Source organism: Kogia breviceps, chromosome 7 (assembly GCF_026419965.1).
Source record: "Kogia breviceps isolate mKogBre1 chromosome 7, mKogBre1 haplotype 1, whole genome shotgun sequence".
Taxonomy (NCBI): Eukaryota; Metazoa; Chordata; class Mammalia; order Artiodactyla; family Physeteridae; genus Kogia; species Kogia breviceps.
In genome coordinates, this window is record NC_081316.1 from 19,305,090 (window position 1) to 19,330,578 (window position 25,489).

Consider the following 25,489-nt stretch of genomic DNA (forward strand, 5'->3'; position numbering starts at 1 on the left):
ACCCTTCGCCACTTGAAAATAAATTGAGAAAGATGGTCGTTAGGGTTACACAATCTTGGTTGTTTACCAACACGGATAAGAGAATGAAGTTACATAATCTTCTCTGTGTGTGTGTGTGTGTGTGTGTGTGTGTGTGTGTGTGTGTGGTGTGTGCGTGCGTGATTCTTCCCAGCCCTGAAAACTTGAACTTTTAGGGGCAAGGTCTCCCTGGCGTGGCAGAAACTGTGGAGGACTGTTTCCGGGCCTTGGGCAGCCTAGCGCACTTCTCCAATCCTACTCTAGCTGTCCAAGGTGCAGACAAAGAGTCCTTTAGGGCCACTCAGCTCCCGTTGGCAAGGCCAGCCCAAGGATAGAGTAACCTTCTTGCATTTCTCCAAATTCAAGAAATTCATGAACTTGAGTCTAAATGGGGGAGGGAAGAAGATCGTGACAATGACAAGATGACAGTTTGTAGTAACAGTGGTGGCCACTGCCCAGCCTCGCCTGTGCCCAGCACTGAGCTGCAGCTTCACACACACCAGATGCTCACGGGAGAAGACGGAGTCTCTGTGAGGCTTAAGGAGCCTCGTCCAAGGTCACAGGGCTGGAAAGTGCCAGAGTGGGAACCCAACCCCATCCCATCTCCCCCACTCCATCCTGTCTGATCCCAGAATGCATTCCTGGAACCACAGCAGGCTGATGACATCATGGCCTTAGAAGGCAGCTTTATAATCATACTTTAGAATCATTTCTGTAGGCCCTGAATGTTCCTCAGTGGCCATTTGATGAGCAATTATTGAGCATCAACTGTATGAATCCACTGTAAAATGAGGTAGAGTAAGAAAGTGCTGTAGTCAAGGTACAGGCAGGTTCTTGGGCCTGAGTGATTGGGTGAGGAGCAGTCCAGGATGACTTCTTGGAGGAGGTGGCATTTGGCACACACACCTTGAGGAACTAACGGCATGCAGAAGGGCAGAAAAACGGGAGACTTCATTCCCCCTGGGCAGGATTGCTAGTGTGGCCCCCGAGGGCTAAACCTCAGCATGGTTGCCCCCAGAGACCTGCGTCCCCCTCCTGCAGGGTTGGAGGATTAAAAGTGTCCTGAGGAGTGCCAACTGTGTGCCCGAGCCCTGCTAGTCCTGGGATGAGACCATCCAAGTCAACATCCCTCCCTCAGGGAGGCAGCAGAGCATCATGAAGGAGTGCAGGCAACTCTACACGAGCTACCCCCCCCCCCCCCATACACACGTCCTTGGCCTCCGAAATCCCCAGCCCCCTCTGCAAAAGGAGGACCAGGATGTGGGGTTAAATGAGATGAACTGTGTCCCAGACTCTGCTCGTGCCTGGGCACAGAGTACTAAACATTCCATAAATGGGGGCTGAGGGCAACCTTAGGGGGCTCTGGGGAGCTGGACAGGGCGGGCATGCAGAAAGCAGGGGAGGCTCCCCCGAGGAGGTGACAGCTGAGTGACAGCCGGCCGGACTCAGCCAGCGGGTGGAGCGGGAAGGGGCAGGGAAAGCATTCCTGACTTCAATCTCAGAAGCGTGTCTCCCCTGCAAGGTGAGCCGCAACTAAACTCTCAGGTAGGGGCTACTGGACCTTTCCTGCCTGACGTGAAACCCGGGCCACCAAGGGGCGCTTTCCCCGGATAAAAATAAAACTTGGAGGGGCCCGCAGGAATGGAATACTTTCTTCCTGCGCTTAAATTTCTACGGAAAATCGGACCGGCGTGGCCGCCGCCCCGGCCATAAGCGGGCGCACCTCGCGGATTATCTTTCTTGGAGGCAGAGGAGGCCGGCCGGCGTGCGGGCCCCGCGGGAGCGGCAGGGTGGGCGCTCCCGCAGCGCGGGGCCGGGGCCGGGGCCGGGGCCGGGCGGCGCGGGCGCGGGCGCGGGCGGCGGGCGGAGCGGGAGGCCCGGCCCCCCGCGAGCCAGCGCGCCGCGAACGCTGCCTGTCCGCTTGCAGAGGCCGCCGGGGCCGTGGATGGGGAGGGCGCGCCGCCCGGCGGTGCTGGCGCCCACGCGGCCGCGATGAGGGTCAACGAGAAGTACTCGACGCTCCCGGCCGCGGACCGCAGCGTCCACATCATCAACATCTGCGCCATCGAGGACATCGGCTACCTGCCGTCCGAGGGCACGGTGAGTGCGGGCGGCCGCGACCGGGCGGGAGGGCCGCGCACCTGCGCCCAGAGCCCCGCACGGGCGCCACTGGTGGGGGCGGGGCGCGCCGGGTCCGCGGGGCGCGGGGCGCGGGGCGCGGGGCGCGGGGCGCGGGGCGCGGGGCGCGGGGCGCGGGGCGCGGGGCGCGGGGGGGGTCGGCCACCCGCGCGCCCGCCCCGGCCCCGCGCCCCAGCCCCGCAGCCGCTTCGCCCGAGCGGGCCGCTGGGGCCCCGGGAGGGTGGCAGCCTCCGGGCCCCACCGCGCCGCCACCTTCCGGGGACCGACCTGTACGGGGCGCGGAGTCCCCGCGGCGGCGCGGGGTCCGGCACGGGTGCTCCGCGCACCCCGGGCAGCAGGCGGGCGCCGGTCGCTCGAGACTGACTTTCCGCGCCGGTCCCGGTCCCCAGCCCGGCGCTCGCGCCTGGCCTGGGTGGTAGCCGGGCCGCGTGGGCCAGCGCCTGGCCGACCACGTGGTCGGGTCCCCTGTCTGGGGTCCTCGGCACCCCCACCACTCTCTCTGGGGCGGGGCCCAGCGGTCGTAAGGATCCCCGGAGGTCAGAATTCGCCCGTGTGGGTTTTAGCTTAACGCTGGAACAAAGTTTGCCTGAAGGGGGAAGGGCTGAGACCAGCGCCCTCAGCCGCGGAGCACCCGGCCGCTTGTCCGGCCCCGGGGCCAGAGAACAGACTCTCCTTTCTCCCCGGTGCCCACACAGCCACTGCCAAAGCCCCTCCCCAGGAGATGCGGAGGCCCCAGCCCCGTGTTTCCCTCTGACCAAGCCCAGGATTACCCTAGACTGCCTCTCTAGCCTCGGCCGGAGACCGGCCGGGCATCCAGGGGGGTGCCTGTGGGGTGCGGTCCGGGAAAGGCAGAGACCCTCCGGCCTTGCACCCCCTGGGGTCGTGACTGGGCTTCTGTGGGCTTTGGGGGTGTCCTCTACAGCTGGGCTTGTGCAGAAATGGTGGAATATTAGGGACCAGTGTTGGTGGTGACCTTGAGAGTTTAGGGTCATCATTTCAGCGCACACTGTGCGCCTGCTGCGTGCCAGGCCCCGTGGGATCCCGACACCACCAGAGCAAAAGAGCCGGGGAACCCCGCCCAGCTGGGGCTTAAGGAGCAGTGGTGGAAGTTACCCAAGACAGCGACAAGGGATGCTTCCAGCGCGATGGGCCAGCCGCTGTGTGTTAACTCGTTTCACTCTCTCAGTAACCGTATGGGGTAGGTGCTGTTACCACAGATGAAGAAACTGAGGCCAGGAGGGGGGCAGATGACTGTCCCATGTCACCCGCCAGCTGGGAGGAGAGCTAGGAAGGGCCAAGACACAGAGGCAGGGGACCACGGGCAGCCTGTTGGAGGGGTGAACATTCTGGAGGAGAAGGGGCCAGTTCTACCCATGATGGGGTGGGGTGGGGCCTTTCACACTAGGAAATCACATATATGAAGACCCAGAGGTGGGATTGAGGGGGACACCGGTTAAGAGGCATGAGGTAGAGGTGGCAGCTAAGGAAATGGAGAGAAACAGACATTCCAAGGTAGACCAGATTCAACTTGAGAATGAACGGGCTGGGAAATTAAAAATGGAGCCCTTAACAAATGGCCCCTGGGCTCTGGAATTTTAGTTCAGGGACCCGTTGTCCATCCCAATCCAGAAATTCTCGGCTCCCCCAAACTCTGGTGAGGGCCACAAAGTCTGCAAAGAGGCAGCTTGGCTCTTCTTTCAAGCTTCTCACAGCCCAGAAGCAAGCAGACAAGCCCAGAGGAGACTAGTGACTTATTTTGCACACAGCTCTTACGGTGGGGAGGCTTCAGGTGTGACAGGCTTGCAGGGCTGTGAATCAGGAGCACGTGGCCGCAGGAAGGAGGGCTGAGCAGCGGCCCACCAGAGAAATGGCCACAGACAGGCTGGAAGCAGTGGCTCTAGGAGCCGGGGGCCTGTCTGTGCAGGGCAGGCAGTGTGCCGGGGAGAGCCTCTGAGGGCATCGCCAGCACAGCTCAAGCCAGTAATTGTTGGTCAGTCATTACTTTGAGTCACCCAGCGAAGGTGGCTCCCTGCAGGCAAAGGCCAGAGGGCGGGGACTGCATTTCAAAAAATTCCCAGCCGGTTCCCAGATATGCGTCGCATACTCATTTAAATCGGCCATCAAAATACGCCCCTCCCAGGCAAGCTGCGGTTTCCAGCCCCTCTCTCTGTGCCTCTCCTCCCTTTGTCATTCCCAAGTTCAAGGGTAAAAGTCATTTCGCTGTTTCTGTAAAAAGATGTGTAAGAGATGACTCAAAAGCTAGAGTCCAGGTTGGGTGCAGTTTATTTCATTAAGTTTTCTTTATGTTAATCTTTGAGCGTTTCTACTTTCTTCCTTCAAACTGACGGCTGTCAGTGGCCCGGGATCTGTGTCCCAACAAGCCCAGACACCCCAGGGACAGGCACCCGATGCTGGCATCTGCCTGCCTTCAAGATAAGAGCATCCTCTTTATCTGCTGTTGGAGATGATCTGTTTATAGATCACGGAATTCGCCCAGTAATCATAAACTGATGTGCAGTGTGAGTGATTTAATCTAATTTTTTTTGGAATAAAAGTGTTTAAGAGTGATGTTCCCTTTGGAGTTGAAATTCAAAGAGTCCCAAAATGGAAAGAAATTTTGCAGGTCACCATTTCATTTTCCCCATGAAATGGAAGAAGTGAATACAATAGATTCCCTTAGAATGATCATTGAGACTCGTCTGACTTGGGCTGTTTCACCCAAATGTGTGAATTCAGTTCCTGGAGCTCCGAACTCCAGGGGTAAGAAGCCAAATTAAAGACTGCACTGGATCCTGGATATTGAGAACAGACTTGTGATAGCCAATGGGGAGGGGTTTGGGGAGGGATGGAGTGGGAGGCTGGGGTTAGCAGATGTAAGCTATTACATATAGGATGGATAAACAAGGTCCTACCGTATAGCACGGGGAACTATATTCAATATCCTATGATAACCATAATGGAAAAGAATATTTTTAAAAAGAATGTATATACATATACATACATATATATATATATATACCTGAATTACTTTGCTGTACAGCAGAAATTAACACAACATTGTAAATCAGCTAGACATCAATAAAAAATAAATAAATATAAAGAAAGAATGCACTGGGTCGCAGTCCAGCGACCAAGGTGTGGATACAGGGCTCCGTTCTCCTCTTCTGCCCTTTTCTAAGAGTCTGGGGAGGAAGTTTGCAGAGACAGGTAGACTGGCCTCTTGCTGTTTGCGGTATTTGCGTCAGGGCACACCTGCTGTGAAGGGGACTTTTGGCCCCTGACCTCTTCCCACATAACCTCAGACAGCCATCTTTCTACCTTCCTTGGGACAGCTCAGAGGTTCATCTTCAAAATACATTCAGTGCTCCCATCACACTTGGTCCTCACAAGAATCCTGTGACCTAAGTCGAGGAGATGTTTCTGTCCCCATCTCACAGATGGAAAAACTGAGGCTCGGAGCTGGGGGGTGTGGTGTTTAAGCTCTGGTCTGGCTGGGTCTCAGCTTCGATGTCCTTGATCTGGTGGCCCCTACCAGTAGCAGCGTGCAAACCCCACACCTCTGTCATTCATTCCCCCACGCATGCACTCGTTCCAGAACCGTGCGGTCGGTGCCGAGCATTAAAAAGATGAATGAGAAATCCCTCACGCTTAGCAAAAGTGCACCAAGAGGTCACTGTCCCTTTCCTTAGGATACAGAAAGGACATTCTGAAGCTTTCCCAAGCCTTTGAACTGGGAAGTTGGGCATTCAGTCTAACCCATATGACTCCACTGCGAGTTAGATCTTTGCCTTTTTGTCCTGTCCTGCACAAGAAAAGCAACCACTCTGGCTCCATGGAAGGGCCCCATAAAGTCACATGGCCACCCTGACAGCCTCTGTGCATCTACCTTCCCAGCTCCCTCTAAGCCCAGCTCAGAATTGCTCTCCAAACCCTGCGGGCCCACCAGCCTGTGTTGAATGTACTAGGAAGGGAGCCGATACTTTCTGTTTGAAGATTGCACGCCCCTTACACTTATTCAGGTACGATCATCCCCAATCTTTAAAACCAAGATGCAAACAGACAAAGCAACTTGCCCAGGATCACACAACAAATTAGTGACAGGGCCAGGCCTTGGGGGAGGATCTGGGCTCTCAAAGCGGTGGTCGGTTCTGCCTCTTGCTGGACCTGGCAGTGCAACCAGCTCCCTTTTCCACTGCCACCATCTTTACCTTGTGGCCCGCTTCGACCGTGCGATTATTTTTGCCTGTCCTCCCTTAGTTCTTCATTTGTGCCATGTCTCAGTTCCCAATTAGAGCAAATTTCTGTTGAGGGTTCACCGTATCCCAGGCCCTGTTGTAAACCCTTTACATAGATTAACATGTTTAATCCTTCCAGCAACCCTTTGAGGGAAGTCGTATTAGTTGAGGGAGGTCATATTAGTTGAGGGAGGTCTGTTTATTTCCTCTGGCCCTCGTTTTACAAAGAGAAGTCCAGAGGGTCAAAGATATTAAGCTACGTGCCTATAGGGGTAACACAGCTAGAAGTGGCAGAGCTGGTCTTCCGATGAAAGCAGAGGACACCCATTCTTGTCTGCCCTCCACGCTACCCCTCCCCCCAGTGGCAGGAGATGTTTAGGGGATGTTTATGTGCTCCTCAGACTGTCAGACTCCGAGGGCCCTCGATCAGGCCCCAGTGGATGCATGGGCATTCAGTTTTGAACCTGGTAACGTTTTCTTACCTGGTGTTGGTGGGGAATTCTCTCCGTACGTTAATTTCCCTGCTCTCTGACTTGATGGGGTCACTCTGAATTTCCTTCCCATTCACTAGGGACTCATTGGTCCACTTTGCTCAGTACCAGCCATTATTCCAGCCAACCAGGAGCATTTCTGGGACCCACACCAGGTGCTGAGCCCGCTGTGTGTGCAGCAGGTTCCGGAGGGAAGTGCGTTAGGGGCAGCTCCTGGCCCAGCCCCCGGCGTCCTGCCAGCCTGCCGAGGGGCCCCCGTGAGTTAAGAGCTTATGTGTGGACGGCTCCGAGGCAGTCCCAGGACATGAGATCTGGAGAGGTCAGGGACCTCAGAGGACAGGGGGTTTGTCAGTGCTGGGGAAGCTGGGGAGAACTTCGGAGGACAGAGGAGGAAGGGAAGGCGTGCAGGTGGGGAGCACAGCACGGGATGCCGGGGTGCGGGGTGGGAGAGCAAGCTGGTGAGAGGTGTTGCAGGCAGGAGACAAGGATGGCCACTCCAGCCCTCGGCAGTGGCACACGGCCCCCGGCTCGGCTCAGAAGATCCGCGTTCCCCGTTTGGAAAATAGGGATGAGCCCCTTGTAGAGACGCTGAGAGTCTGGAGTGCCCAGGATGCTGGCGGCAGGCGGTGGGCCCTGCCCGCCCAGAGCCCGCGTGTCCACCTGGCTCTGACCACCTCCCATGCTCTTGTCCCGCCCATCAGCAGCAGCGTTATTCCCCAGCGCTAGCCAGCATCTTCCACGCCCCCCCCCCCACCCGGCAGCCTTCAGGTCTGGCTTTTCTGCCCACCCTCCTGCGAGGAGAGGAACCACCTCTAGCGGCCAGCTCCCCGTGGCGCTGCATTTCTCCGCCCTTCCTGATATAATCCAGGAAAATGAGCCCCTGCCTTCACACCGGGATGGAGGGCAGGGAGGCGAGACGGGCCCGGGAGGCCTGGCCCGGGAGTTAGAGGGAGAGTCCACCCAGCCTAGATGTTCTTTTACTCGGTCCTCCTGGCCACCAATGGGGGCGGCTTCTATCATCCACCCACTTTACAGAGGTGGAAACTGAGGCCCAGAGAGGGTAGAGTATCCGCCCAGGACTTGTAACTGGAGAAGGACCAAGCCTGGACTTCCCTGAGGCCTCTCGCTGCCCAAAGCTCCCCTCCACCCTGACCTGACCTGTGGTTCCAGGAGCAGTGAGGGTGGAACTGCAGCTCAGCTGAGCGGCTACACTCACCCTAACAGTGTCCAGTGGAGGAGGCCATCGGGGACCAGCCGGGGAGCAGGGCCCGATCGCTTCACCCGCGTGAGCCCCAACTCCCTCCGGGTCAAGTAGCCCTAATTACAGCGGCGCTCACGCGGGGACTCCGTGAAAGGATGTGCCCCATGCTGGGAAACAGCGTCACCCCGAGTCCCTGTTACTGTTGAGGAGAGGCGCCCTGGGTGTGCAGACAGGATTCCAGGCTGGGCTCCGCCTGCCTGCGCTGTCTCCTCGGGGGCCCCCCACCCCACCGGGCCTCAGTGTCCCCTGACAAATGGAGGTAAACAACTCTTTCCCGCCTCTCCTGCAACATGACCCACCAAAGACGCTGGCGGGTGGTCCGTGGTCTCTGTCCTGGGCTGGGCCTCCTCCTCCCACCCAGGCCCCCAGCTCTCCCAGTACCGGCTGCCCGCCTGGGTGTGGGCCTGGCTCCTTAGCCCTGGTGCAGCTCCGAAGACTCTGAATGGTGCAGAGCTGCTCGTGTGACCTCCTCCCAGCATGATTTTATTTTATTTTCTCTTATTTCCGAAGACCAGCTTGCAGCAGAACCTAATACCCTGAATAACCGGCCAAATCCCACGGGGATGCTAGAGATGTGGGTGTGGCTTGAGCAGAAGCCACGCACGCACCGTGTGGCACCTGGACTTTGAATCCTCCACCCCAGGCGGGCTCCCGTCTCCTTGGCCCCCTGGAGTCCTTCAGGCAGATAAGGGAACCGAGGCAGGACTGTGTGTGCAGCGACCCACCCTGAATCCCCGCCACTACCGGCCACCGCCCTCCCTCCCCCACCTCGCTCTGGCCCCTGAGACCTCCCCCCAGGCAAACTGCTGAATACTCGACTCACGTCTGGGAGCTGACTTGGGAGAGTCCAGACTAACCCAGTGGTTTCCTGGCCCCGACCACACAGCCAATCAGTGGCAGAGCCGAGCCCGGCGAGGGCCGGTCCTGCAGCCACCTTGACACGACATTGCCACGCCTGCTGGCCATCCGAGGTCGCTGTGTGCAGCACCTGAGCTCAGCTCTGCTCTGCCCAGGACCCTGTGGGCCTGTGCGAAGGGCACGCCCCAGGGGGGTTGGCCGTGCAGATTTCACGTCCCCTTCCAGCCGCCTGGTCCCTCCCAGGCAACCTGAGCTCGCTGGGGAGAGGCGGGAGGCCTTTGCGTGTGGGCATCCGGCCTGGCATCTTCGTGTGCCGTGAGCAGCGGCGTCTCTTGGACGTCAGCTCCTTGAAGGCAGGGCCTTCTGCGGTGTTCTCGGCCGTCTGGGCCCCTAGCGATCAGAGGGTCTGAGTGGAAAGAGCTGGGGAGGGCAAGTGGGGGGCCGGTTGTCTTGGAGACGCGCTCCCCTCCGAAGGCCCATCCCTGAGCCCTTGACAGCGAGTGGCTTTCTCCTTCTTCCCCCGCAGCTGCTGAATTCCCTGTCCGTGGACCCCGACGCCGAGTGCAGGTACGGCCTGTACTTCAGGGACGGCAAGCGCAAGGTGGACTGCGTCCTGGTGTACCAGCACAAGAGGGCCTCGGGCAGCAGGGGCCTGGCCAGGAGGGCCCAGCACAGCGACGCCGGCCCGGCCGCCCACAGCGCCCGGCAGGACCGGCCCCTGCCCGGGAAGGCGGGCCCCGTGGGTGCGGGCGAGCCCGAGCCCCCACTGGACTACCACGAGGACGATAAGCGCTTCCGCCGGCAGGAGTACGAGGGCAACCTGATGGAGGCCGGCCTGGAGCTGGAGCGGGACGAGGACGTAACTATCCGCTTCTCCCGGGCGGGCGGCGGGCGGGCGCGAAGCTCCTTCTGCCGCCACCTGTTCTTAGAAAAGGGCCGAGGCCAGCGCCCTTCTGGTCGAGCGCGGGGAGGCTGGTCGAGCGCGGGGAGGCTGAACCAACGCCCTCCCCACATCTGCCCCGGGGAGGGGCCGGCCTTCTCGGCAGTGACCTCCGGGGTCAAGGCATTTCCTGCTCTGGTCAGTTCCTCCCCTGGGAAGATGGGCAGATGACCGTTTCACGGGCGGAGGACGAAGGTCTCCTAGGAGTCTCCCTGGCGCTTGACCTTGGCTTCTCGGGCCTCGGTTTCTCAATCTGTCAAAGGGGGAGGTTGGCCCGGCTGATTCCCCGGGGGCCCCGGCGCACTGAAATCTGTGGCCGTGACACTGGTTTCCAGAGCTTCTCTCCTTGGCAAAGCCTGAGAGTCTCTCTAAGGGAAGTTTTCTGGGGAGAGCAAAGGGTCGGCCGCCTGGCCGGCCGGCTGCCCTCGTGGCAAAAGGCACGGCAGTGCACGGAGGGTTGACCTGGGCGACCAGGGGATGGCGGGGCAGCCCCCTCCACTTCTCAGCGGGTTTGCTGATGCTCCCCTGACAACTGCTTAACCTCTCTGTGCACGGTGGGGCGGGGAGCATCTCTTCCACGAACAGTAGGAGTCAGACCTCTAGCCGCTGTGCACATTAACCAAGGATCAGCCAAAGTCTCTACAACACATTAGGAGCAGAAAAAGTAGTCGGCAGTTGACTTAGGGACCCAGGAGTCCATCGTGAATGTTTAAAATAGAAGTTGGTATTAGTCTGCTATTTGCACCAGTGAGAACCACCGCGTCCTTAAATAGTGAATGCTTTGGGTCTGGTGGTGAGGAGACCTCTGGGGTACCTAGAACAGAAAGCTACGATAGCGGAGCCGGTGTGAACGCTGTTGCGCAGGATGTTGTTACTTCCCCTGAAAGCAACCAAATAGGCTCAGCGGGCCTCATTCTACCTTGACCTGGTTGGTGGTAGAGGCATCGTGCTCTCAACGGGGACCACCCCTCCGGGTGAGGCTTTGGCTGTCGGCAGGTGTTGGTGAGTTCTGGCTGCAGGGTTGGTTCCCACTGGAGTTGCGAGGCCGCGAGGGGCCTTAAAACGCTTTGACGATCAGGAAGCAAAGGTTGGATCCTGACTGGGCGGTAGAGATCCTGTCTCCCTGACGTTGAGGGCCGCAGCTGCAGACAGGCCTGTGCTGGTCCTTTGGAGGTTTCTGTCTCACTTTGTCTTAGACCTGAGCTGAGGCCGCTCGGGAGAGAGAACAGTCATTCACGCTGACTTTCCCCAGTCCCGCCCGGCCAGCCCCACGGCCTCTTGTCGAAACAATACTGCTACTATACAGACTTGACTTCAGAGTGTCCTTTATAACTGGAGGAACAAATGGCCTCCGTTGGAGGCAGGGGAGGCTGGAGGGAGGCTGGTGGCAGAGGCCTCTCCTGGGAGCTGGGATCTCGGGCGCAGTGTTAGGCGTGCCTTTTTGTTCACTGAGAGATTTACTCTCTCTCACTTTCCTGGCTACAGCTCTGAAATCTCATGTTTGAAAGGACATCCCCGCCCCCTGGGTCTGGTAATTCACTCTCCCTCTCCGGGCCAGATCCCAGACCCTCTACCTGTCCTTTGCAAGACTTATTAAGCTTCCCCATCTGTCAAACAGAGATAACAATCGTGTTTATATCACTGGATTGTCATAAAGTACTTAACTCAGAATCTGGCAGTCGGGGAATTCTCATTGGCTGATGTGAATATTCAATCATGTATTTTTGCTCATATGGAAATGGAATAGCCGTGCTCACGAAGGAGAGAGGAAAGAACCTTTCCAAGTCCAATTAAATACTACACCACACGTATCTTTTTAAAAACCCCATGACTTTGAAATAAATAGCAAACGTAAAGACGTTGATCACGGCCCCCAAAAAAGATTGAATTGTCCCAATAAGCGATGAGGATTCCGCACCCACTTCCAACACATACGGGTTCTTTCCCCCCCGCCACCCAGCACTTCTCCAACACCAGCTGGATGTCCTACCACTTGAATCAGTTTGGACACGACCCATCTGGAGGTAGCGTCAGACCCCAAGGTTAAGGGCTCTACAAGGCCATCCACCCCCCACCAGCCGTCATTTGCAAGCCCAAGTTGTCACCTGTGCTCTGACCCACTGGCTACAGTTCAGAGGTTCTAAGGACTTTGGGTTCTATTAATTTGCTAGAGCAACACACAGAACTCAGAGAAGCATGTTACTTACTAGATCGCTGGTTTATTATAAAAGGAAATAACTCAGGAGCAGCCAGATGGAAGAGATGCCCCGGGCGAGGTGTGAGGAAGGGCGTGGCGCTCACATACTCTCTGAGCACCGTTCTCCCCAAATCTGCACGTGGTCACCAAGCCAGAAGCTCTCCGGACCCTGTCCTTTTGAGTCTTTATAGAGGATTCATTACACAGGCACGATATTAGATTAGATCACTGGCCATTGGCGATTGATTCAACCTGCAGCCCTTCTGACCTGCCCAGACATCCGGGGAGGGACCAGAAGCTCCAACCCTCTAACTACGTGGTTGGTTCCCCCGGCAACCAGCCCCCATCCTTTGGAAAGGAGGTTCTTTCCAAAAAGTCACCTCATTCACCTAACAAGAGACACCGTTATTGCTCGCCCCACTTAGGAAATTCCTAGAGTTTTAGAAACTCTGTGCCAGGACCTGGGGACAAAGACTGAAAATCTTTTTCTTATTACAAATCACAAGATCACAGTGACCCAAAATTTCATTGATAATTTGGCTCTAGAGCTTCAAAAGCTTTTCCAGCAGTTGATTGGCTTTTTTTTTTTTAAAGTCTTTATTGGAGTATAATTGCTTTACAGTGTTGTGTTAGTTTCTGTTGTATAACAAAGTGAATCAGCTATACGTACACATATATCCCCATATCTCCTCCCTCTTGCGTCTCCCTCCCATCGTCCCTATCCCACCCCTCTAGGTGGTCACAAAGCACCGAGCTGATCTCCCTGTGCTATGCGGCTTCTTCCCACTAGCTATCCATTTTACAATTGGCAGTGTATATATGTCAATGCTACTCTCTCACTTTGTCCCAGCTTACCCTTCCCCCTCCCCGTGTCCTCAAGTCCATTCTCTACATCTGTGTCTTTATTCCTGTCCTGCCCTTAGGTTCATTAGAACCTTTTTTTTTTTTTTAGATTCCATATATATGTGTTAGCCTATGGTATTTGTTTTTCTCTTTCTGACTTACTTCACTCTGTATGACAGACTCTAGGTCCATCCACCTCACTACAAATAACTCAATTTTGTTTCTTTTTATGGCTGAGTAATATTCCATTGTATATATGTGCCATATCTTTCTTATCCACTCAACTGTCCATGGACACTTCGGTCGCTTCCATGTCCTGGTTATTGTAAATAGTGCTGTAATGAACATTGTGGTATGTGACTCTTTTTGAATTGTGGTTTTCTGAGGGTATATGCCCAGTAGCGGGATTGCTGGGTCATATGATAGTTCTATTTTTAGTTTTTTAAGGAACCTCCATACTGTTCTCCATAGTGGCTGTATCAATTTATATTCCCACGAACAGTGCAGTTGGGTTCCCTTTTCTCCACACCCTCTCCAGCATTTATTGTTTGTAAATTTTTGTTTGTTTGTTTGTTTGTTTGTTTGTTTTTGGTGGTATGCGGGCCTCTCACTGCTGTGGCCTCTCCCTTTGCGGAGCACAGACTCCGGACGCGCAGGCTCAGCGGCCATGGCTCATGGGCCCAGCTGCTCCACGGCATGTGGGATCTTCCCGGACCGGGGCACGAACCCGTGTCCCCTGCATTGGCAGGTGGACTCTCAACCACTGCGCCACCAGGGAAGCCCTGTAAATTTTTTGATGATGGCCATTCTGACCGGTGTGAGGTAGTTTTGATTTGCATTTCTCTAATGATTAGTGATGTTGAGCCTCCTTTCATGTGTTTGTTGGCGAACTGTATATCTTCTTTGGAGAAATGTCTGTTTAGGTCTTCTGCCCATTTTTGGATTGGATGGTTTGTTTTTTTGATACTGAGCTGCATGAGCTGCTTATATATTTTGGAGATTAATCCTTTGTCAGTTGCTTCATTTGCAAATATTTTCTCCCATTCTGAGTGTTGTCTTTTTGTCTTTTTTATGGTTTCCTTTGCTGTGCAAAAGGTTTTAAGTTTCATTAGGTCCCATTTGTTTATTTTTGGTTTTATTTCCATTTCTCTAGGAGGTGGGTCAAAAAGGATCTTGCTGTGATTTATGTGATAGAGTGTTCTGCCTATGTTTTTCTCTAAGAGTTTTATAGTGTCTGGCCTTACATTTAGGTCTTTAGTCCATTTTGAGTTTATTTCTGTGTATGGTGTTAGGAAGTGTTCTAATTTCATTCTTTTACATGTAGCTGTCCAGTTTTCCCAGTACCACTTATTGAAGAGGTATCTTTTCTCCATTGTATACTCTTGCCTGCTTTATCAAAGGTAAGGTGACCATATGTGTGTGGGTTTATCTCTGGGCTTTCTGTCCTATTCCATTGATCTATATTTCTTTTTTTGTGCCAGTACCATACTGTCCTGATTACTGTAGCTTTGTAGTATAGTCTGAAGTCAGGGAGCCTGATTCCTCTAGCTATGTTTTTCTTTCTCAAGATTGCTTTGGCTATTTGGGGTCTTTTGTGTTTCCATACAAATTGTTAAAGTTTTTGTTCTAGTTCTGTAAAAAATGCCAGTGGTAATTTGATAGGGATCGCATTGAATCTGTAGATTGCTTTGGGTAGTAGAGTCATTTTCACAATGTTGATTCTTCCAATCCAAGAACATAGTATATCTCTCCATCTGTTTGTATTGTCTTTAATTTCTTTCATCAGTGTCTTATAGTTTTCTGCATACAGGTCTTTTGTCTCCTTAGGTAGGTTTATTCCTAGGTATTTTATTCTTTTTGTTGTAATGGTAAATGGGAGTGTTTCCTTAATTTCTCTTTCAGATTTTTCATCATTAGTGTATAGGAATGCCAGAGATTTCTGTGCATTAATTTTGTATCCTGCTACTCTACCAAATTCATTGATTAGCTCTAGTAGTTTTCTGGTAGCACCTTTAGGATTCTCTATGTATAGTATCATGTCATCTGCAAACAGTGACAGTTTTACTTCTTCTTTTCTGATTTGGATTCCTTTTATTTCTTTTTCTTCTCTGATTGCTGTGGCTAAAACTTCCAAAACTATGTTGAATAATAGTGGTGAGATTGGGCAAACTTGTCTTGTTCCTGATCTTAGAGGAAATGGTTTCAGTTTTTCAGATTGGGTCTTTTTTTTTTTTTAACATCTTTATTGGAGTATAATTGCTTTACAATGGTGTGTTAGTTTCTGCTTTATAACAAAGTGAATCAGTTATACGTATACATATGTCCCCATATCTCCTCCCTCTTGCTTCTCCCTCCCACCATCCCTATCCCACCCCTCTAGGTGGTCACAAAGCACCGAGCTGATCTCCCTGTGCTATGCGGCTGCTTCCCACTAGCTATCAGTTTTACGTTTGGTAGTGTATATATGTCCATGCCACTCTCTCACTTCGTCCCAGCTTACCCTTCCCCCTCCCCATATCCTCAAGTCCATGCTGTAGTAGGTCTGTGTCTTTATTCCCATCTTGTCCCTAGGTTCTTCATGCAGATTGGGTCTTTTTTAAACGAAAATATTACTGTGGTATAAATTAGACAGTTCAAGGTTTCAAAGCAGCTGGAGTTGAGTGTGAACTGTCTTCCTGCTGTAGTCTTTCAGATCATAACTGAGTTTCCCATGGGCCCTTGCAATCCCAAGCTTCCCTCTGAGGTGAACTAGGCCCCGAGGCTGCTGAAAGGACCTTCGTTCGCTGCAGCCTGTTGCTTTCCCCTGCTCACCTGAGACCAGAATCTATTCAGGGGCCAGCCGGCCGGCGGGGTGTGTGCCGTCTGCGGGTGTATACAGTCTCCTGCCAGTGAGATTAGCAGGGAGATGCCCGGCTCATGACTCATTCCCGGGGTGTGCTCTGATTACAAGGAGTGAAAGGGTTTGCAGTTTGGGGAACAAGATAGCCTCAGAGAGAGAGCCCAATCGCACAATCTTACCCACTTCGAAGCAAAATTTAGGGACTTCTGTGCACTTTCCTGGGGAGAAAAAAATCCGTGGAATCCATCAGATACTCAAACAATGACGCCCAAAAGATGAAGAATCGTTGCTTTAAAGCAGAGTTTCTCAGCCTTGGCACTGCTAGTGTTCAGTATTTTGCAGCATCCCTAAATGCAACCAAAAATGTCCCCCGACGTCGCCAATATCCCCGGCGAGCCAACATTGAGAACCTGCTTTAAAGGCTGGATGGGGGTGGAGGGGTGGGCGTGGAGAGCAAAACAAAAGTGAGAGGGAGAGAAAAGGGGGGAGGGCAGTTAAGTAAGGCCTCCTGAGCACCTGGGAACCCCTCCTCAACTCTCTGCTGGCCCGGCTGTGGCCAGGCAGCACATGGAAGTCACCAGCAGCGCAGAGGTGTGTGACCTGCCTTTGCTCCCCCAGGGGCCAGCGGGTGTGTGAGACTGAGCCGCTCCCGGGCAGCGTGGGCCACGAGCCCCACACGGATGGGGCCCCTGTGCGCCGTGCGAGCCTTTCTCCCGAGTCAGGAGGTTTATTGTTGTGAAGACATCCCGTGATGACCAGTGGAAGACCGGCCTGGCTGAGGGCACAGTGGGGGGCGGTCCTTAGGGACACAGAACAGTGAGTGTCCTGGGGCTGCCGGAACCAATGACCAAAACTTGGGGGGGCTTAAAACAACACAAGTTGATTCCCTCCCGGTTCTGGAAGCCAGAAGTCCAAAGTCAAGGTGTCAGCAGGGCCGTGCTCCCTCCCAAGACTCTAGGGGAGCCTTCCTCTCGCCGCTTCCAGCTTCTGGGGGCTCTGGGTGTTCCTGGGCTTGTGGCCGCACCCCTCCAACCTGTGCCTCGTCTTCACGTGGCCTCCTCCTCTGTCCGTCTCTCCTCTTCTCATAAGGACACCAGTCATTCTGCTTAAGGCCCATCCTAATCCAGTATAACCCGGTCTTAACTTGATTACATCTGCAAAGACCCCATTTCCGAATAAGGTCCCCGTCACAGATACGGGGAGTTAGGATGTGGATGTCTCTTTTGGGGGGTACCATTCACCGCTCTACAGAGCTGAGACTCTGCACAGGGGTGTTATCCCAGGAGTGGGGTGGCTCGTGCAGGACCCCTAGAGGTACAGCAGCGGTGGGGGGAGGCATGGCTCGTGGTTGGAGGGCAGAGCAGGGCAGGTGGTCCGGTGGGGACAAAGCCTCGGCCTGGCTGCCTCGGTGCAGGGCCCGGGATGTGCACGGGAACCCGATGGGGTCCTGCCACACTGCAGGCTCTGACTCAGCAGGTCTGCACGCTTTCACCCTGCGCTTCTAACCTGCTCGCAGGGCGTATGAAGCGCCGACCCTGGACCATACTTGGAGATGTGAGGAGAGTACGAGCCTGTTTCCCAGGAGCCATCAGAAACATCCCAGGGAAGGAGGCCCCAACATCCACGCAAGCCCCTGATCCACTGCTCAGAGCCCCAGAGGTAGCCCCAGACAGAGGCCCCCCGTACTGGGTACGCTGGGGCCAAGAACGGTGGAGAGGGAAGTGATGGGTCTGGAGGAAACGTGCTCATAACCCTCATTACAGGATGGGTAGAGACTGAGCCTCTGGCCAACAGGCTCTAACCATAGGTGCCCCACTTCTCCCACCCTCCCCCGGGCACCACAGGCTCGGAGGAGCCCAATGTGAACACTGCTTCCCTGCAAGAGAGGGGCCCTGGGTGTCAAGTTAGGGTCTGGCGCCTGATCCAGAGGACGGCCCCCAAAGTCGGTCTCACGCATGAGGGTCCAAGAGGGGTGTCATGTCAGAGACCCCCTGGGACAACGCATGTGATAAGGAGATGAGGGAGGAAAAGGTCATGGAGACAAGCGACCCAGGCCTTCCTTCTCAAGGAGACCCTCCGCCCACCCTACCCGCCAACGGCTGTGGGGTCAGCATCCAGGGTTCCCAGTAAACGGACAAGAGCAGCTTGTGGCCAGCACGTTTCCTTGCAACTGAAATCCATCAGCATTTTTCAGGTCCAGCCTCAAAGCTGGGACATTATTTATGTCCATTGGCCATTGCCAAGAAAGCCACACACTAAAATGCCGGCTGTGTGCTGGGGGTGACCGAGGCCTGCACTGCCCTGAAGTTGAACTTGACCCCAGCTCTGGCAGAATTGTTAAGGCCACGGACACGCGAACCCTGTAAAATCAGTTTGCTTTCATGCTGCTCTTCGGGGCTCCTCTCCTCGCCCCGGGGCTGGTGGGCTGTTGTTTCTCCGTGTTCCCACCCGAAGCTGGTGTGGGCCGTTGTGACATCTGTTTCCCATCTTTGTGGATGTTGCTTTTGAAAAGCAAGCGAGGAACTGACGGCGGGAGGATGGGTGCTGCTTCCACACCAAACTTTGGGATGCACCGTCAGGTGGTGAGTATATCTGAGCTCCCGATGAGGCTCAGACCCCGCCTGGCCCCTGTGAGGGCCACGTGTGCACGTCCAGACCCTGCTCAGCCACTTCCTGGCCGAGCAGCCTCAGGCAAGTGGCTTCCCCGCTGTGGACCTCAGTTTTCCCATCTGCAGAATGGAGGTGATGACACGTCCTTCCTCCTGGAGGGCTGGTCATGGGACAGACAGGAGGACATGTTCTTGCAGTTTCCAGCTGAGGTTTTGCAGGCGTGAGTGGTTTCTGAGGCGTCTCGGGCTTGGATAAGCATGGTGATAAGCACAGAGGAGCGGTCCCTCCTCGCAGGCTGGGCGTTGAGGTGGGGGTCCTTGACTTTGAGGAACCTGAGGTCTAATCCCGACATCTGCATGCATAAGGACAAAGGTGCAACAGACATTCTCAGGGACTTGTCAGTTTGGAAGCAAATCCCACCCCACCAGGTGTGGGCGCCCTAACCTGCCGTGTGGCACGGGGCTCAGATCCCTTTACAGAGGGAAGGAACTGAGGCTCTGAGAGGCGGGGCGAGGAGACCAAGGCCATCAGGCCCAATAGGGGCAGGGCCAGCACTTGAACCTGGGTCCTGGCTCCCAATGTCACGCTCTTTGCCCTGAACCATGTGGTCTTCAGCTCCCCCACTCCCATCCCCAGGCTTAGCGCCTCTGCCATGAGCCTATCCTACAGTGGGATGTTAGGGGCCATTGTCTAGTCCTGAAGCTCTCATTTCGCCACAATTCCACCATTACACATTCATTTCTTTGGCTCTAAAGAGTTTATGTCTCTTGAGTCTTAAGTGCTGAGCCTTTTACACACCCCACCTGACTTCCTTTGGGCCTGTCCTGGTTTTGTGGAAGCATACTTGCTATAAAGTAAATTCTGGACACTTTTTAAAAGTCATGTCTTTAAAGTTCCCCCAAGGGCAGCTCTGCCCAGGTCCCAAGTAGTCGGGCTAAAATCTGTGCCACTCTGGCTGCAGTTCTGACATCCTCCTGTGTCTCTAGGCCCGTGGTGTGCCGGAGTCAGCACTTTCCGGCTCATCCGGAATTCTGCCAGCCGGGTGTTAACACTTTGCTAGCTTGAAATAGGCCATGGCGGGAGTATTTACACCGTGGAAATTGGCAAATGCTGCAGCTACAGATCAGGGTTGGTATTTTCTTCCTGAGAGCAGGGGGCGTTGTGGAGGGTTGCATACCTTACTGGCATCTCCCTGCTATATGCCCATGTGTCTCCCTTTCCTTGGAGAGGTCAAGTACCTTCAAACGTGTCTGTTGAATTTTCACTTCTCATTATGACACTTTTTTATTTCTGCAAGTTCTGTTTGGTTCTTTTCCAAGTTGGCTGTGTCATTTTTTAATAGTTTCCTGTCCTTCGCAGAACCTTTCTGTCTTGAGGTTTATTTCTTTAAACAAGGTAAGCGTAGCTGATTCATTATCCATCTAATCCTCCCAGAATCCCAAGGCTGAGGGGGTCACTCTGCTGGCTATCTTCCATCCTGGTGGGCCTGGCGCCCTTGCCCACCGACCACCACCCTTATGTAGCCCACGATGGTGGGGGGGGAGTTCCCCAAGCCCAGGAGGAAGATGCCCTTGTCCAGAAAGGCTTGCGTTCATCACATCTGAGGGCATTATAGACAGAACCACCTTGAGCCAAGGTCACAGGCTGAGGTGCCCAGACCCACTGTGGCCGTGGCCTTTGGGACCAGGACTTCTCGGGGTGGTCCTCATCCCCTCCTTCTCCTGCCCAGCACCAGGACTGCCTTCCTTGTAATTCCCAGGGTTGGAGGAGGGAACCCTTTCTGGGTCACCTGAAAGTGTCATCTCATGGGGGTCCAGCTCTATGGGGGAGGGGTCTTCTGTTAGACTCCCCATCTTGGGCGGGCCTGGGGCAGAAACCTCCCCACCCACCCCCGCAGCCCAAGTGTCTGCATCGGTAGAAACCCCTTGGATGGCATAGTCTTGGTTGCTCCTCTGGGTCTTCTCAGGTCTTCAGCAACTTTAAGACGCGACATTTATTTTATTGATAGATTTTGTCCAGCATTTGGTGGCAGGCCATTGCAGGACCCTGACACCTGGCCCTCCCCACGCCCACGCCATGGTGCGCGGCCCCGGCGGTTCTGTGGCCTCCAACCTCCCCACACCAGAGGGAGCAGAGTCAGGACAGAACCCATGGCTCCGGGGCATCTGGCTCAGGGAGGGGACCCGGCATCTCACGATTTCTTCCTGCAGGGGTGGGCTGCTGTCAGGCCAGGCACCAAGGTTTTAAACATCCCATATGTGTTCTTGTCCAACCGGTCCCACGACCCCTTTCCCCAATCCTGCCAGATGTTTCCCTGGGAGGGACCCCATTGCTCACGTAAACAGCGGAGCGTGTTTTCCCAGGGAGGCCGGCCCGGGCACTGGTGCTTGACCACCATCGAGAAAACTCTCCACGGACTCGGAAGAATATATTTTGGGTCTTTGCGCGCGGCTGAGCGGTGCGCACAGAAATAAACTTGGGCTGTAATGGGAAAGAGGGGGTCTGCCGCACGGGGCCGTCCATGGTCACTTCTCGGTCATTTCATGGTGCCCCCGGGGCTTCCTGGAACTGGGGAGGCGGCTTCAAGCTTCTTAGCCAAAGGAGTCCACACAGCTGTGGTCTCACTAACCTCAAGTTCACGGAGAGAAGCCATAGCCCCAGCCACGGGGCTGGATGGAAGTGTTAGGAGCATCAGGGACACCCCCCCCCCAGGTGTGAAGCAAGTCTTATACTGCCCAGATTTGCAGAGGAGCAAAAGGGGGTTCAGAGAGGTTGAGTCACGTGCTGGAGACAACACAGCAGCCTGCCAGGACTCGGACCCAGGCCGCCCAATCCATGGCCTCCCCCTGTGCCCACCCAACCTGCCCCTTGAGGGCAGCAGGAAGATCTGGGTTCCCCTTGCCTGAGCCCTCCGGGCTGCCTCCTCTGGTCCACACTAGTCCACGCGTCCGTTCCCAAGCCCGCGCGCTGAGTCCCCAGCCCTGGGCCGTGGTGTCAGGTTCCAGGCTCCCTGCAGGTGTGCCTCACGCCGGCCAGCACGCCTCGAGCCTTGCACGTCTGGTCCGTGTGCCCAAGCACCCTGGTCCTGGAAGCAGCCTCAGGACCCAGCTCCTGGACCTGCTTCTGCAAAGCTTCCAGCCACTTTGATAAGCTCCCTGCCCCAAGCCCCGTGGGGCTCTGACCTGCTGCTTCATGGCGAGTATCGTGGGCCAAGTGGCAGCTCCAAAAGCTGTCCTCCTGGAACCTGCAAATGTGACCCTTATTTGGAAGAAGGGTCTTGGCAGATATAAGTAAGTTACTGATCTCTGCACCAGATCATCCTGGATTCGTGTGGACACTAAATCCAATGACAGGTGTCTTTGGAAGAGAAAAGAGAGGGAGGCTTGAAACACAGAGCCACACAGGGGAGAAGGCTTGTGCAGATGGGCACAGAGGTTGGGGTGATATGGCCACAAGCCAAGGAAGGCCTGGGGTCCCCGGCGGCTGGGCAAGGCAAGAGGGCCCCTCCCCTGGAACCTCTGGAGAGAGCACAGCCCTGCCCACACCTTGATCACAGACTTCTGGCTCCAGAACTGGAAGGGAATGAATTTGTGTTGTTAAAGCTGCCCAGTCTGTGGCCATTGGCCAGCCTGCCCTGGACACTCACAGTGAACTTGCAGAGTGTGAACCTCTTGGCTCCAAGGTGAGGACAGTGGCAGGATCGCCCTTCCGGGCCTGTCGTGAGGTTAAATGAGTTAATCCGCACAGATGCCTGAAGCAGGCTCTGGCACGCAGTGAGCGCCCGGTGCGTCTCGGCCTCCTCCTCCTCCTCGTTAGGGGACTTCCTCCGCTCGTTCAGTGGACACGCAGAGCACCTGCACTGCCCCGACGTGGGCAGCAGGGCCAGTGAGCTGCGAGGCTCCGGACAGGACTCGCCTGCCTGCTGGGGCCACATGGACAAGGCCTGTGCAGTGACACTGAGGCCCCGGGGAGAGGCTCGCTCTTCTGGTTGTGGGGGGCCTGGGGGCCTCTGCATCACAGATAGGGAGATGAGCCGGAGTTCTCCCAGCAGGTGTGGCCCTGCTCGCGAGGCGAGGTGGGAGCCCCACGTGGAGCTCAGCTGCCGGGAGGGTCCCCTTGCCCAGGCAGGAGCCCCACGTGGAGCTCGGCAGCCGGGAGGGTCCCCTTGCCCAGGCAGGAGCCCCACGTGGAGCTCGGCTGCCGGGAGGGTCCCCTTGCCCAGGCGGGGTGCGGGCAGAGCCGCCTGTGGCTCTCCACGTGGACGACCAGGAGCCCCACGTCTCACTGGGGACCGAGGAGGGCGCTGGACGAGTGTGTTTGGACCACTGAGGACTTTTTCTTAAAAATCAGCCCCAAGGGGCTTCCCTGGCGGCACAGTGGTTGAGAGTCTGCCTGCCGATGCAGGGGACGCGGGTTCGTGCCCCGGTCCGGGAAGATCCCACGTGCCGCGGACCGGCTGGGCCCGTGAGCCACGGCCGCTGCGCCTGCGCGTCCGGAGCCTGTGCTCCGCAACCGGAGAGGCCACAACGGCGAGAGGCCCGCGTACCGCAAAACAAAACAAACAAAAATCAGTCCCAAGCGACTTTGACTCCGTTGCTTTTTGCCAGAAACCTGCAGTGATCCCATGAGCTGTGTACACTCTGAGGCTGGTGACGGGACCTGGGGCTCAGAGCCCAGCGCAGACCCGAGTCAGCCCCATACTGAGTCCCGAGTGCCGGCCACACACACACACACCCCTGCCGTGGCCTGGCTCCCTTCTGCCAGGACCCCCGGAATTGTGGAAAGGTGGCGTGGCGCCTCAACCTGGGGGCCCGGCATGCGCTCCAAGCCCCTGGGGGCCCCTTGAGGCGTCTGGTGGACTGAGGACCCCACTGCCGTAGAGCGCCTCTGTCTGTGTTTCTTTGCTTTTTGTTGCAATGGGTACCCCAGTTATCTCGGGGTGATTGGGAAGAGTCTGCGGGCGTTACCTGCGTCTTAGATGGGGAAACGTGTCATCGCCACGTTGATGCTATTTGCTCAATAAAGGGAATCTCTTAAACACGGAAGGCAAGGGGAACGGAGAAAACCAGAAAAATAGAGAGCTGTTGGGACGTGTGTGGTCTCACCCACGATTAAGAGTGTGTATGGCCTGCATGTGAACCCGGGTTCCCACACCTGCCGGCTGCAAGATGCCAGGCCCCGACTTTCCACCCCCAACTTTATTGAGGAGTAATTGACAAATATAATTGTGTATATTTAAAGTCTACACTGTGATGACTTGATGCACATAGACACCGTGGAATGGTTATACCCAGATCAAGGTAATTAACCCACCCATCACCTCACACAGCTAACTCTGTGTGCGTGTGTGCGCGCGCGTGTACATGTGTGTGCGTGCGTGTGCGTGTGTGTGCGCGCGCGCACTGAGAACACTTTGATCTCTCAACACCTTTCAAGTATGCGATACCATATTAGTAACTAGAGTCACCCTGCTGTTCATTAGGTCCTCAAAACTTAATCTTATAACTGAAAGCTTGTACTCTCTGACCTATACCCATCCCCCCACCCATCCCCTGGCAAACACCGTTCTACTCGACACCGTTTCTATGAAATCAGCATTTTGTGTGTGTGTGCGGTACGCGGGCCTCTCACTGCTGTGGCCTCTCCCGCCGCGGAGCACAGGCTCCGGACGCGCAGGCTCAGCGGCCATGGCTCACGGGCCCAGCCGCTCCGCGGCATGTGGGATCTTCCCGGACCGGGCCACGAACCCGCGTCCCCTGCATCGGCAGGCGGACTCACAACCACTGCGCCACCCGGGAAGCCCTCAGCATTTTTTTAATTCTACACACAAGTGATACCATGCAGTGCTTGTCTCTCAGACCCATTTCACAGCAGGATGTCCTCCAGGTTCACCCATGTTGTCACAAATGGCAGGGTTTCCTTCTTTTTTATGGGTGAATAAAACTGCGCTGCGTATGTCTACCACACTTTCTTGATCTGTTCATCCGTGCAAGGACACTTAGGTTGTTTCTGTATCTCGGCTGTCGTGAGTGATGCTGCAGTGGACATGGGGGTGCAGAGCCTGATGTCATTTCCTTGGATAACTACCCAGAGGTGGGATGGCTGGATCATACGGTGGCTCTAGTTTTAATTTTCTCAGGAACCTAGGCGGTGACTTAATCTCTCAAGCCTCAGTGTTCCTCTCCGTGAAGGGGGGCAGTGGTCCTGCCTTTCCCATAGAGCTCGTTGGAGTCAGTTCTCGAAGCTCTTAGCTTGTGCAGTTCCTGGAGGGGCAGCACTTAGGGACCCTCAGCTGCCCAGTCCTGTCCAGCATTCAGACACGCTGGACCAGAAATGACTCGTCCAAGTTCACAGCAGCTCAGTGGGGGAGGGGGGCTGGACTCCAACGCAGGGTTACCTTGAGTCCTCGCACATTAGGATAAAGGCAGTGCTGACCCAGGGAACCCGGAGGGTGGCCGGGTCCAGACAGAGGTGTGTCCTGACCCCACAGAGAGGCCCAGAGGGGACCATCTTCACCATCACCTCCTCATCTCTGCTTGGGCGCCCCGGAGACACCGAGTACGTCCACTCAGTCGAAGGGTCTGGGCTCTCGGCTGTGGAAGGTCTTCTGTGGGTCAGGCTGCTCTGGGGCCCCTCGGCTACCCCTCTGAGAACTTCCCAGGTGTTGTGGGACCTGGGACCTCCCTCCAGGCACCCTCCCGGCTGTTTATCATTCCCATCGGACCCGGGGAAGCCCTCTCAGCCCCGAAGCTTTCTTCTATCATCTGGAAGGAGGGGATTCTAGCAGTGCCTCGGAGCACCGTCAGAGGAGCCATGAGGTGGCAGGCAGAAGCAGCTACCCAGTAAACTGTAGTTGCCCCCGAAGGGGAAAATGGTTTTCAGCCCCAAACGTCTGCCCACGCTGACCAAGGACCTCTCCCCTCTTTCTAGACGAAAATTCACGGGGTTGGATTTGTAAAAATCCACGCACCCTGGAACGTGCTGTGCAGAGAGGCTGAGTTTTTGAAGCTGAAGATGCCGACGAAGAAGGTGAGTGGTGATGTTTCTACCCCATAGGG

General features: G+C 55.6%; 1 protein-coding gene across 1 annotated transcript in view; it reads left to right on the plus strand.

The window, feature by feature from the left end:
- Positions 1-25,489, plus strand: part of ANO1 (anoctamin 1) — a 164,762-nt gene that overhangs the window by 71,166 nt on the left and 68,107 nt on the right. The window contains exons 2-4 of the mRNA XM_067037794.1: positions 1,946-2,118; positions 9,529-9,861; positions 25,362-25,460. Coding sequence (XP_066893895.1) covers positions 1,946-2,118; positions 9,529-9,861; positions 25,362-25,460 — 605 coding nt within the window. The remainder of the gene's footprint in view (positions 1-1,945; positions 2,119-9,528; positions 9,862-25,361; positions 25,461-25,489) is intronic.